General features: G+C 35.4%; 1 protein-coding gene across 3 annotated transcripts in view; it reads left to right on the forward strand.

Moving 5' to 3' along the window:
• The window catches only part of LOC108766927 (amyloid beta A4 precursor protein-binding family B member 1-interacting protein), a 137,121-nt gene that overhangs the window by 41,457 nt on the left and 80,462 nt on the right, over positions 1-15,202 (forward strand). For 2 of the 3 annotated variants that reach the window (XM_018516502.1, XM_018516503.1), the window contains one exon: positions 4,800-4,929. In XM_018516502.1, coding sequence (XP_018372004.1) covers positions 4,831-4,929 — 99 coding nt within the window. In that variant the 5' untranslated portion in view covers positions 4,800-4,830. Of the gene's footprint in view, positions 1-3,722; positions 3,769-4,799; positions 4,930-15,202 lie in introns of those variants that run through there. The other variant, XM_018516504.1, reaches the window with a different exon arrangement.

The following is a 15,202-nucleotide window of genomic DNA, read 5'->3' on the forward strand; positions in this document are numbered from 1 at the left end:
TTTTGGAGACGAAAAACGGCAGGAATTAAGTTTAACACCTAATACATGAAAAATACGAACTCTGTCATCAAAATTTCTACCGGTCTTATTTTATAGCTTAGTATATTTACGTAATCTAGATATATTTTTAATTTTATGTATTAGAGCATATATTATTATTTTAATTTTATATTGTATCATATACAGGTAAAAAAAGTAACGCATTTTGTAGATGAAAATGAAGAATGAAACGTTCCATATCTCGTCATATCATATTTCCGTATTATTTTCAAGTTAAACGATACTGCTTGTTTCATGATATCGGCTTAGATATCTTTTAACTTGATCAATATCAATACGTTTCCGTGTCGCATTGGCCTTGCGAATAAAGTCGATTACGATTCATGGTGTGCTGACATGTCGATTTGACGACAACCTCTTCCGTTCCTTGCTATCTCGTTCGCGTAAGTCCCTGAGGCACTTTTGCTAAGAAGCTCATCCCTTGCGTTGATCTTCACGATATCTCGCGTATACTCGTTTCGTGCCGGGATCTCTGGTAACTCATTCGTATCTGCTGCATCTCTCGCGAGCGAGAAGATATCACTAATTCGACGATAAACGAGTCGAGTCGAGGCTGTTATTGGTGCGACTTACAAGCGTTGTAGTAATATCTGGTTGATATACTTGTATAGATAACACCATATCTGCTGAACGCTTTAAAAGGATTCCATGTACTCGAAGTTATCTTTTTAAACTCTTTTTAACCTGAATTACTTCACTGCTATGGATTCATAATATCAATGTTTTATTAGCTGATTTGTAATTCTTTCACGGAATCGTGTGTGATAAGAAGAAAAGAAAGCATTCGAGTTGCGTTAGTTAGAGATACAGCCGTTTGATGATTGCTTCATTGGAGTCTGAATAAAGCTGTTTGCTACTCTGACACGATCGATCACTCTGGTCGCATGAGGGATGAACTGTGCATAGTCGAAGAGGCGCCTCGTTATCGATGTAGGAACCCGTTTCTTCGGTTGAAAGACAAGCCGTCGTGAGCCGTCTAGCTGCAACATTGGTTATGTCGCCGCTGCTGGAGAAACGGGAGAGCTTTGTCTGCTCGTTGCATTATTAATCGAGCAATCGATATCTCGGTCTATGTTTCATGCACACACACACACCATCGCGCGCTAGCCCGTCACTGTACGTATTACGTTATTCCATCAACTTGCATATTTTCTTAATTTTTTCACTCTCTCTTTTTATTCTATATTTTTCCTTTAGCTCAACTAAAATTTCTGTAACCTTTTTATCGACAAGACTAAAAAGATTACAAATTTTTGATAATTATTTGTAACAGTGCGCTCTACAAATTTATCACTTCTGCGTTTTATATTTTTATAACAACTTATTGTAATAACGACATTACGAAGTAACAGCAATGTAATGAATCACTTTCTAAAATTTATTAAATACTTGATTGCGCTTGTATACAAATTGTTAACTGAATTATATAAAACTCAGATATAAAGCGATAATAAAATTAAAAAAATTTTTACAAATTTATTGTACAACATTATACATTAATATGCTCCAACGTGTCATTGAGATTTCTCTTGTACGTCTTGTTATTTTATTCCCAATTACGTAAATGGGGAGCGATAGAATTGGGTGATATATCACGATGATATATATGTTACGATTATCTGATACTATATCAGAAGAGGAAATTACTATCAAGTCGTATTAGCGTTTACATAGCTTCGGAATAAAAAATATGGAACGATCGTAAAGTGTCGCGAGTATAACATACATTTTCTACGCTTGTTTCGATGAAGGCAAGAAAGTTGTTGCATCGTCCGGCAAGCAGACGCGTCGCTATACGCATTTTCCGTCCTTGCTGTGCGTGTTCCGCGATCCGCGCTCCCGTGTCCGCTCTCTATCGCGATGTAAACCTTGCAAGGACACCTCGTCCAGTGCACCGTAAACCCGTTCCTCTCTTACCCCCCCGTCATCTCCTCTTCCCTGCCGCAATTAGCAGCGCAGTTTCGCGTTACTTCGGTGGAATGCAACGCTATTCCGCCCCGACCGCGAAACGATTACACCGCACCTGCGTGGCATAGCGTGGCGTGTTTACGTCAAACCGTCCGGCGATGCGCCATTCAGCTCGGGCACGCACCCGCGGGCGTTCTGTTTTATCTAAAAGTGACCCACAACGGATCGCTGCTACTTTCCCACACGCGTTACCACGGGAACTTGAAGCATCAACCCTCTCGCAAGCTGCCGTGCGACAACGGAACGTTAGAAACGAGAGTTCCGCTGCAGTGAATGGTTTTGTTTTTTAGACTCGATTTCTTACACGTGTTTCTAAGAAATAAAGAATTATAGATTCTATTATAAACTCTTTGTTAAAATGTAATTATCAATATCCAACATATTCGTGAAACCTTGCGTTCCTACAAGGAGAACGTTTTTGTAAACTTCAAGCTTCAAATCCCCTTCACGTTGTAGGAAGTGTATTTTACAATAGAAAGTCTTATTGATATCGGTTAATCGCGGAACTGCGACTGGCTAATCACAGAACTATGCCGCTGAGTTAAGATCTCGCTAGCTACTGAAGGTCCCTCGACAGGAGACAGTGGAAGCAAACGGTTGCATTGCTGTAGCGTGACGTGATATCGAAATAATTAACAGTCGCGCGTGTGCATTTACCCGGAATGGTGTCTAATGAGAATCGAATTAATGGAATCGATACGGTCTACCTACAATCATTGTGACAGGAGGACCATTCTATGCGCAAGTGCATGTCGCAATCGGGGATGCGTTTTGTCGGAAAAGTGCAAAGAGGGGGAGGACGCGGCGCAATGAGTTGATTTCTCTCGAGACAATCGGACGATTAAATTAATTTTCATTACCGCTAATGGCGTCGTGTGCACTTGACCGCAATGCACAATCGCGACGAATTAATCTAATGTCTCGTTAGCACTGTCTGTAATTACGGTTTAATTCTTGATATTTAACGCGACTGTTGTTTTTAATCCCGAATTGCACGCCATTTCACCTTAACCCATTTTGTATATTTGCATTGCGTTCAGTAAAATATAATATGTGTATTATTTCAAAATACATTTCATTTCACTGTAGTGATTAATAATAGCAAAATATTAGTTTTATATAAATTATATTGTATCTGTTTTTATTATATATTTGCGCACATTATTAATCATTTCAAAATTATATTCAAGGAATATTCAAGGAATTAGAATTTAACTTTTTAATACTTTATGTTTAAGGAGTTACGAAACACTTTAATTTATTTTTTCAAATTTACGGTCCAGTAAAAATTCTTATTGTTTAATTAATTCATTATTCGCTTTACATATAATATTGTATAATTAGGTCTGTGTGAAATTTAACTACTTATTACTTTAATGGATAGCATCTATATTTAATTAATTACGTATTAGTAAGATATGTCTTAGTAAACTTAAATAAGACGATCACACAAACCTACGCCCCAGGGTTGACTAATTACAACGAAGCAGAATTCCACGTTTCAATTTGCGGCACGAGTATATCCAATTATACGAATTAATGAAAAGGAATTGTGACAAAGCGACATTTACGCCTGCGTCGCTCGCATTTCTACGAGATCACAGTTTCGCGGTCCTATTAATGGGAATTTCGGGCCAAGGCGTTCAACACTACTACTAAATGTTTCGTCAACATTTCTGCGCCATCGCAGCTGGTAACCGCAAGTTACCCTCGAGCGAACAAAGCTATATTACGTAGACGGTACATATTTGTCGATGACATACTTGCACACAGCGCAAAGTGAAGGCGACGTATGGCAGTAATGCAGGCTTATGCGAGAGAATATTTAATTCCTAAATTTTCATAATTTCTACAATTTTTCATAATCACTATTTAGGTGTAGATATATATTTGATACATATTTGTCGTATCAATGTACTCTGTTAAAGAAACAAATTTGTTATTAGACTTACAAAATCAATAGGCAACTAAGAGCTAGTACACAGTTGTTATTAATATACGTTATAATTCTCCTTTATTCTTCTCCTGTATATATATTTTCGACGTTTCGGCTACTTTTTTCAGCCGAAACGTCGGAAATATATGTACAGGAGAAGAATAAAGGAGAATTTTAACATACATTAATAACAACTGTGTACTAGCTCTTGCCTATTGATTTTGTAATTTTGTTCTTGATATTGAGAGCTCGATTAATTTATATTGTTATTAGATTTCTCCGTTTCATAAAATAAATTCAATTTCGGTAAAAGCGTTGCATTTGCCAGTGAGCTTCTATTATTTTACCGAATTTCTCGCAGTTGTTTTAATTTCTACAAATTTATTATGTAGACCGCCAATATTTGGTGATTGCATTTGATATTAAAATTGTATAACTAAATTATTACACAAGTTAGGTACAGATTTTAAATATAGAGATTTTACGGAGAGAATTTTCTTTTAAAATTTACCCTGAAAATATGGTGATTGTGGTACAATACAATATTTTAAAGATTTTTACCATCTACTTCAGTAAAATTGATCAAACTTATTTTATACTTTATTGTAGTTTTATTAATGAATGAGAGAGATTTATATTAAAATTCTTCGAAATACACACACACAATGTTGTCCCACGACTGTCATATTTTCAGGGTAAATTCTAAGAAAAAATTCTCTCCATAGAGGATTTTCTGTGTAGATGAGAAATCATCTTTATTTGAGATTTTGAAATACTAGATATTTCGATAGAAATACTTTGAAAGGAAATCTGACGATCCAAATTTTCTGTGTAGGAAAAACGATTCAACGGACAGTCGGCTCGTCATGGAGCGATACGAGGAAGAAGCCGAGGACAGCGACAACGAGACAGATCCTGAACAGCTTCTGAACGAGTGGCTAGGCGAGTTGGACAGCCTGACTGTGGTGAGTTTATATTTCTCTTCACGTGGTTTCTTCGTTAGCTATTTTACAGTCAGGAATCCACAAACCGCCGTTGTACTAATAGCGTGTAGGCAACTAAACGTTCCGTGAAGCAATTATAAATATTTCAAATGTCTAAAAAGAATTTTAAAAAAAATTTTATTTTTCCCTGAACGATTTGTATAATAATAATAGGAGTCGAAACTCGAACTCCCGTAGCAGTAATATTTATTCATCGTAAACAGCATATGCATTGTTAAATACCCTACATGGAAACAATTGTAAACACAGACGGCATGTGGCAATTAATTATATGTAGCGCATATACACCTAAGAGTTACTCGAAATTGCATGTTACAGCAATTAATCGTAAATGATATATACAACAACTAAATTGCCTTTATAAACAACAATTATAAATAACACGATCTTGGATTGCGATGATTTATTATAATTCTTATTATTTATTGTAATGTTTACGATAAAGAGAATATACTACGCCGGATTTAATTTAAGCAATTTTTAAGCGTTAAATAAAGCAGACAATAAAGTAGACAGTGCAATGGTACAAGTTTAACGTAATTAAACGTCTCGATGCGAGACGATGTGTAAGGAGACCGAAGTAGAATCGCTGTCAGGCAAGAAATTTCGATCTGATTAGTTTGAAAGACGAGGCGATCCAATGAAGAGGCAGCTGACTAACTGCCTCTCTTGAGTACGCGCTTCTCAATTGGTGTCAATTGGCGCGTGGTCTAAATGATTCGCTAGTAGCTCGCACGAGAAGTAGCTGACGTGAGTTTACTTCCTTGAAAAGCCCGCACATGTTCCGCGAGTCTGTGTTTCTACATTTGAGATTAGTAATCAACCACTGCGAAATATGCCGACAGTTACAATTTTACATAACGAAATGCACGTGAAATTTATTATCTCAATAAATTGTATCATAAATCAAATGAAGAAATATGAATTTTCTGAATAAATTTTGATGAAATCGTTTGGTTATATAATTGCTTATAATATCGGTTATATAATTATCTGTAATATGTATTATTTATAACCGATTACGACAGTTTATAATATCTACTATAATTATATAACACTTGCAACATACTTATTTATTACTTCAGTAATACCACACTAGCGTTCAAAAATATTTTATAGATATCAAAATTTCAGATTTTCAGATGAAAGGGTTTTCAGATTAAGGGGAAACTCATTGTAAATTAAAATTCATATATTTTAATATCTTTTCTTAACAAAATAAACTTCGTATATCTCGAATATTTAAAGAACAACCATTTTTCTGTTGTAATACCAGCTCGTAAGGAAAAGGACTGAAATGTTCTCTACAAATTACTTTTGGACGCCACTGTACGTATCTTTCTAGCTCGCGATCTTCGCGATTTACGCAATAGCGAACGCGACGGAATTGTCGGCAATTGACGTGTCCGAGTAACTGCGACGCGAACTTTGTCCAGCGAGTAAACCAATGTTCGTTCTTGCTGAGTGCTTTTAGCACTTCCTGCCTAGAGGCTCGTGGCCTGCCCCGTGGTTGTTTCTAATTTCATTAAATCGCGGATAATTGCTTTCTTGACTGATCCTCTGTTATGTTGTTAGTTGTATTAGCGACTTTCAGTGTGCTTGCAAGCATGATTTTACCGAACATTCCGCGGCGCGCGATCTGTGAAACATCGTTACAAAGTTAGAGAATTCTCTTTGTCGTTACGAGGGAAAAAGTTCGTACATTTACTTCGTAAAAGTTCTCCCGCAGGGTTTGTCGGAGTAATAGAGAAATTTTTAGATTAATCCGCGAAAACGAGGGACAAGTTATTCCATATCTTTTTTTTTTGGCAGCGCTTTTTCTATTATTTGTCGTAACGAGATTTTCAGGAACTTGGGACAAATTTTTGTCACATTATTTTGTTTAAAAAACTTTAATATCATCAACTTGTACAATGGATTCGTTTTTCCTCGGCGTTTCTCGAGATACCTGTTGAGTATCTTCTATTTTACATACAGACGAGTTTGTATAGGTCTTCTCGAGCGTAGCTTGTATTTTCAAGACTACAACTCCATTTCACGAAGTTGTAGGAAATTAAATTGGAAGAACACCATGTGCGCTGGATTTGTTAGATGGCGATGTTCCAATTAATATTTTATTAGATGATCTATTCTTTTCATTTTCAATTTGGATCTATAGTCAGTTTAATCGTTCTCTTTTCCAGATCAACGGCCTTTAAGTTTAATCTAACGTGATTTAAAAATACAATAATTCCTCGTATGAATTATCTCTTAAATCTTTCCACGACATCCGCGATTTCTGGTGAACCGGGATGTGTATAAGTTTTAATTAAAACTGCGGTTGATCTGATTGCAAACCCTACATCTCGTCCTCGAGGAGTAAAAGTATTCGCTGAAAGTAAAACCGTGACGAGTATATAACCTTGAACCTTGCTAGTCGACGATACGACGAATGGACACTCGAGAATCGAGTCTAGTCAGTGAAAGATGGATGAGTGGAAGTACGCGAGCACATCCACTTGCACTTGGCCGTTTCGCGGCGAAGGTTCGGCGAATCGATAGTCGAGCAATTGAGTGTCATTGCCCCGCCATCATACGATATTTACCTCACAGAGGGCAGATAGCTAAAATTGCGATAATTGGACAAATATATAGTGAATGACTAATTGGAAGATATTAGAAGATAATTCCTTTTAAATTTTATCAAATGCCTCATCTTAGTATTTGCATCTACCGTTCCTCTACAGATTCTTTGAAATTTGAATCGAATTATTTATGTATAATTGCGAAAAATTTCTAATAGAAAAAAATAGTTCAAGTGACAGTATAAAAAGGCGACTTATCTGATATTTCCGTAGTTTGTGAGCTGAACTTTGTCATCGTGATCACATGATCGTCGAATGCTTATTTCGATGAGTAATACCGTTTGTAGCATTAAGAGTTTTTATCTATGTACGAGATATGAAATTTCTATAGATCTTACTCGCGTAAAACTCGTAAAACGTTTCACGGGTTGCGTCGCGTCGGGAACGGTAAACAAGCAATCGCTCGTCCCTGGGCTTTCTCTTTGCCCTGTTGCTTTCTTCTTATTTCACTTTTATTTCGAGATCGCTCTATGGGATGTAACGAAAGAAGCGAGAGAGGTAGAAAGAGAAGAAGAGAGGAAGAGGAAGAGAAAGAGAGCGAGAGCTTTTGCTTGCACTTGCACTTGGCGATGCATCGGAGGTCGGTCAAGGCGCCTGTACAGATCGATAACCTGGCAACGCGGAACGGATAACGTTGCAACTGTGGTCGCTGACCCCTACGTGGTCACAGAATATTCGAGAGAGCGTTGGAACAGAACACTGGAACATCTTGAGAAATATTATTAGTTAGAATCAGGTTACCATCATTTTCGTCTTGCACTTTAGAACGTCTCCTGATAAGGTATCTCTAAAGAGAAGCAAGATCAAGTCTCGAAAAATTTCGAATTAAAAACATAAAGCGCAGCACTATATATCCTTACATATTTTTAATATGGAATTAAAAATTTCAGTAAATGAGCAGAAGAAGACATATATAATTATTTTCTTCCAATAAAAACGGGAAGTTCGGTTCACTCTTAAATCTTATAGTGTCAAATTAACTTAATGTGAGTCGCCACTGCTCCTACTCAATAATATCGTTATTTTTTATTAAAACAATGGTTATATTTGATACTATATAGTATCAATTTAACATTATATAGTATCAAATTCAATTATAATTTTAGTAAAAAATAACGATATACTTAGTAGGAGCAGTGGCGACTCACATTAGGTTAAATTTGGCGCTATAGATTTAACAGTGTTGAATTAACTATTAAACTATGCGCATTTAAATCGAATAGAATACGCCAGACGGAAGGATAAAGCTCATAAAATACGGAATATCTATCTTTTGTGATCTCCGCTTCACGGAAATAATATTTTTTCGTTATTTTTTCCGCATATTCCATGAATTATTCGCGATGATTAGGGCGTTACGGTGTTGAGCATTATCGTGCACATTGGCTGGCCGTTCCATCGACGAAACGCGCGTCGGGATATGATTCGCGTATCGGGGACGTAACACAACGCGAGGTGTCCAATTTGCAGTCACATTCCGCTCGGGGATCAGAGCATTTTGCACGAGGCGTTACAAATGAAATTATCATGGTTCGCTAAATTGCGCAAAAGTTTCTTCTATTTTAATTGCATAATAATTTCTCCTATTTTAAATAGATAGTAATTTGGCGACGATTAAAAAGTAATGCGATTTGTGTTTTTTGTAATAATCTACAAGGTAATGTGAGAATGAATAACCGATTTATTTATTTTTTCTTTCATGAAAGCATTTAATTTTATGATAATTTAATTTTATGATGTTTTAATTGTAATGCACACCTTTGCAATCAGTTTATGAAGAGAGATCAGTTTGTGAAGTTTTATCAGCTCATTTTTTTCTGTTTTATGGATACTGTTATAATAAAGTTTTTTTACGACAATGAAAATTCTTATTGTTAATTTATTTTTTAATTTGGTAAAGAAAATTTGTTTATTACACTTTGGTCAGCAATTTGTACGAATGCCTGAAATTATTTATTGAAGAATTGGTTGTATAGAATTTTTGACGGTATGCGTCAAATAATTTTTAAAAATCTTTGACGATTGTGTAATTATCTCTTACGTCATCTAGCTATCATCAAAAATGATTATCTTGGGAACTGTGCTATCTTTGCTCCATACGTTACCGACAACAGGCAGTTTCTTGTTGCGATACTGGTAATGCAGGTTTCAGCCTTAACATGTCTCTCTCTCTTCATAGTTTCACGATTGGGACAAGTGTGGAGCTGATATCTTCATCAGAAAAGAAGTGTTGTTCATCAGGAAAGAGCTCTTGATGATTACGCAAAGGTGACTGATCCGCACAGTCATTTGCATTTATAATTAGCGACCTGTGGATCCGACTTCAATATGCGAATATTTATATATCAAATATGCCCGTATTCAAGCACTTTTATGAACAATAAATATTTGAGGAGAAGATACTTAATTTAAGAATAATGAGTAGAATAGAAATAAGAACTACATTCTATATACATTTTTTAAATAGATTGAATAGGATAGCGAAAACTAAGGCTTTATATAATATATATATTTTTTTATTAAGAAAAGAAGTTTTGATCGTGTTAAAAAAATAGGCAATAGATATTCTGGTGAGATCAATCTGATCGAGAATTATCCTATAAATATTATACTCTTTATAAAGTGAACGTGTAGAAGCAATTTTTTTTATATAACATACCACGCATTCACGATTTTATGTAAAAAATATAATAAAATAAATTTTAATTCAAAGCACTTTTATGAACAATAAATATTTGAGGAGAAGATACTTAATTTAAGAATAATGAGTAGAATATTCAAGTTTTGAAAAAAAATGTAATATATCTATTTTTACTAAAAATTTAACTACCTATTATGGTCGGAGCTGGATCTTCGTTGCTATTTAATAATTCAATCTTGAATTACTAATATATACTATATATGTACTTGCATATATACTATATTGTAGTCTTTTTCTAACTGCGCGTCAAATTGTTTTTCCAGACTAAATAAATGCAATTAAAACTACTCTAGTAATCGCGAATTAAATTGACAAACAACTTAATAATTTGATGCTACCATCAAGCATCATATATTATAAAGATGTTAATATATAAAAACTGTTAATAAATTTATTGCGAAAAATATTACCTCGGCCGGGACTTGAAAAATATCTATTTTTATTCAAAACTCGAATTTCATCAGAAACCCACAAAGTTTACAGTACGATTGCTCTTCACTCACTGATTTGATTGATTCTCGCAGTCCCGCGGCAGCCATTCCAAACTTGTAATTATCGAATTCACGGTACGACATGACGAGCTACATCCCATTACAGAGACTGATAAGGCTCAAGAGGCTAAATCGTTCATTATATCATTTGATCGTTCGCATAATGAGGGCAAATCGGAGCGAGCGCGAACGGCGAGCCTCGCGGCGAAATAGACAAATGGTTAAGAGCTTCCGGTGGCTATTAACATGCGGGCTTCGTAGTATCCGCATCCGCGCCGAGACTTCTGGAGCCAAGGGAGCCTTTGTTCCATAATATTACTGTATCCGGTGTGGTACTTATTTACTATGCTCTTTTGTTGATAGAGGGAAACTAAGGATTCGAGCGTACGTTGCATGACTTTGCGGAATATCTAGTTTAGAGAGTATGGAGATTATTTTTATTAATTGTTATAACGGATCTTTTAATTAAATTCTGCTCTCAACAATCTTGTAATATGTCAGCGTATAAATAGTTATCCCATTGTGCAATGAATATTGTTTAGAGCATATAATTTTCCAGTCACGTTTTCTTCTCAATTAATCGCAGAGGAATTAGACTTCGAGTCTTTAATAATTGCCTGTTTAAAGCGAAGGGGGTATAAGCACGTGAAAGATTATCCTTTTATATATATATAAGAAGATAAAGGTTAATTATCGGTTTATCAATTGGGGATGTGTATTACGTGGCGTATGAGTGACTCACGAGATTATCGTCAATTTTAAATCGTGCAGATCCATCAGCGATGACCCTTGGCCGCAATCATACCTTTCGAGAAGCCTAAACATCGTGTGGAGAAGAAAATAAGGTGGCCTCTTGATCTTACTCTCAAGACTTCATCATACGATAACCAATAGACTTCGAGTAACGTTCTTCGGTAAAATAAAGTAGCATTTATCGAGCCATTAAATTAGCGAAAGAAGATTACGTTAGAGAAAAACGTTCTCAATTCCAGATCCGTTTACGCACGGAAGTTCGTACTTTGGTGTCTTTATAAAAGATTTACGAATTGCACCCACAATGAGTGGCTAAAGGCGAATGACGAGAACTTTTGTAAACTATTTTTTTCTCTTTAACTGTCTTAACGAAGAATAGTATTATTTTATGTTGAATCTATAAATATATTCAGAGCATAAATTTAGTTAAAAAAATAAATCAATATTTTTTTATACTAACAATACTGTATAATTATATTACATATATAACAAACTTTGTTAAACAAACGTTAATTAATAATAAACAGGTACTTAGGCCGGTATTCATAATTAGTTCTTATATTTAAGACTGTCTTAAATAAGATCTATGAAGTTAACACGTCATTCTATTAATATAAAGAAAACTATAATACTATTATTCCAATAGCACTTTTCATAATTCTTTAGTTTTTTCTAAAAAAGAGTTCCGCATATAATAAAATTAAAAAAAAAATATATATATATATATAGAAAGAGGCGTGAAAACATTAGCTCTCTTGACTGCTAAGTGAAGTTATAATAAAGTTCCGTGTTAAACGTGTTTCCTCTGCTGAAAAATTATGAATGACAACAGCCCATTCGTTTGTTCCGAGATGTAGTGCACACCACTCGCGCTTTTTTTCTAGCCTATTGAGTAAACTAGCTCGCACTCTTCAGGTAACCTGAAGAGAGCGGGAAATGCGAGAGAATTGCTCAGGTAGCGGCGGCGCGCTGCACGTGCCTAAGGGCAGCTGTTTGGCCCGACCTTCTTCTTGCTCGTCCATCCTCGAACACCATGTGCCGTAAAGCGATCCTCATTTCCGTGTCTCCTCTTCAGGGCTTCTGTTTTCGTCGGTTTCTCTCTTGGGGTCAGATGAACCGTTATCAATGCGCTTGCAAAATAAGAAGAAAAGCGAGCACTGAGAAGAATACGGAAAAAATGTTACATATCGCGCATATCTGCATGCATGGTGACGATAAATACCTAGAAAGGTCTAAAAATGTTATCTTCATAAAGCTTTATTTAAGATGAAACAATAGATAAAATTTAGAGTAAAATGAATCTTTTAAAAAAAAAATATGTATACAAATATTAGTTATTCTCAATTCGTTAACTAATAAGAGAAGTCAATTTATACAAAATAGAACTGAAATGTTAGTTTAAAAAATAAGATTAAAAATTATTACTGTAGTATTGAAAATACTGTGAGAATAATAATTATTAATAATAATTATATACTTTTTTTTTATTTATGACATCATGATATGATCTGTATTATATCTCATCAATAATGTGATAAATAAACTGTCAGTGTTATATAATTAATTCATATATATAGTACTGAAATTATATATATAATTTTCTTACTCTCTTTCCTTTTCATATCTTGAATGAAGGTAAGCGGTCGAAATACAAAAATTGGTGGTAGCTTCAGCCACGCGTCCTGTTTACCATCTGTTGCGCTGGTCTCTAATCTTGTCAAATAAATCTAACGCGACGTGAGATATTATCTTTGACACAGCATTTTCCGTGCAGACGAATACATTTAATTTCTGCATTCCTCACCCCTTCCAGTAATTCTATGTATAATGAAAGCATATTCCTCTATTGAAAAGCTTTGTGTCCTTTATAAAAGCGAAGAATTTTTACAATATTATTGAATTGCTCGGAAAGAAGACGATATTTCATTTGACTTAAGAATATTTTATATCATGTTATTGCACATATCATACTATTAATAATCAACATAATGCTGATGTAGTCGTGTTTAGCATTCTGTAATTAATTGCTTGCTATGATTAATATAATTCACAATCATGGCAAGACAATATATAATAAAATGGAATAAAAAATACTTTAGTCTTGATCTTTTTAGACAAATTGTCTTAAGAGAGTCACAAGACATATATATATATATATATATATATATAATGTCATTATATTAATCAAAATAGAGGAAATACATCCGCCTGGCCTGTCCTTCAGCTTCGCGTTCTCAACACCTCGAACAGCTTAAGCTTCATCCTGGAGCATATATCCATCGTCTATGGGTTGCAGCTGCCTCGTAGTAGCAGCACGTGTTCCTCTTTTCGGGGCAGGTGGTTGGCGTCGTTAAGCAATCGCCTCCCCCTCGACGAAGACCGAGATTTGAACGGTGTGTAGCCCGTCGGCGAGCGAACGGAGAGGTTGACGGGAATAAGAAAAAAAGAAATCAAGAAAGAAGGACAGGCCCGGCAGGCACGAGGCTCGTGACTATAAGCGGGCTCGGGTACTTTTGCCAGAGAATATGAGCAGAGTATTATCTGAGGAAGGGCAGAGAATTATTGCACCTTTTGCCTTTCGTTATAATCAATAATACGTATTATTTAAATGTGAATTTTTTCTTGAAAATATGTCACGAGGATGGTAAAATATCGAATACGAAAAATGGTGACTTTGAATTTTTTCTAAGGGAGAAGGTCGAATATGAATCTATTAATTTATCTTTATTTTATAAATTCATATTAATTCTATACTTTGCTGATTCATTGTTAATTATTAAACGCTGTAGATGATAGAAGTGTAGTAAAAATGAAAAATAAAATGATTTTTTCCGATATAAAGTATACTTTATTACAAAATATAAAAATTGAGTTGTAATGATTCACATGATTCATATTGATAGAATGCACTTCATATTGATAGAATATATGCTATATATGCAATTCATATTGATAAAATTTTTTATATGAAGAAACATTTAATATTTTTTATAAGTTACATTTATCTTACATTTTGTAGTATAAAAAATACATAAAATATGTGTTTCACATTTCTTCACCTTCTTCTTCTCTTTTTTTTTCTATTTATGACAAACAAATTTTATTGTTGCTTTTTTGGCATCATGTAACGTTCTAATAAAACAAGAAGGTATTACTAGATGTTCCTAAAGTTGATATCTGTTCATAGTGAAGAATCTGCGTGATATCGTTAAGCAGACAATTGCTAAAAAAGAGCATAATGAGAGGATAATGCGGCTCGGGCCACGAAGGTGTCCGTTCGTCTGCGGGTGCCCGCTGCAGGAGAACCGCGATCAGGTGAAGTAAACGAGGGGGAAGAGGGTGAAACGACCGGCAGGTGGTGTCGAGAGGTGCGCTGCTGATATACGCGCGCGTCATGACCGGTTCCAAGATCGGAGTGGATCTTTGCCGTGCGGTTTACCGCCGCTTAATAAGCTGCTACAAAAAGGACCTACTGTCCGCCCTAACTGCGTATATACGATAAATCTCGTAGCGCGCAACGCGCGACGTTACATACGAATTGCGCGAATGTTGAGATCTGCGACGCGATCGAGCAGGTGGTGGCCGACTCCTCCGGACTCATGATTTTCTACGGAGTAAACGAAGGTTACATACAACGTATGGGCCTTTCGCGTTTTATACTTCGA

This window comes from Trachymyrmex cornetzi, unplaced genomic scaffold (assembly GCF_001594075.2).
Source record: "Trachymyrmex cornetzi isolate Tcor2-1 unplaced genomic scaffold, Tcor1.1 scaffold64, whole genome shotgun sequence".
NCBI lineage: Eukaryota > Metazoa > Arthropoda > Insecta > Hymenoptera > Formicidae > Trachymyrmex > Trachymyrmex cornetzi.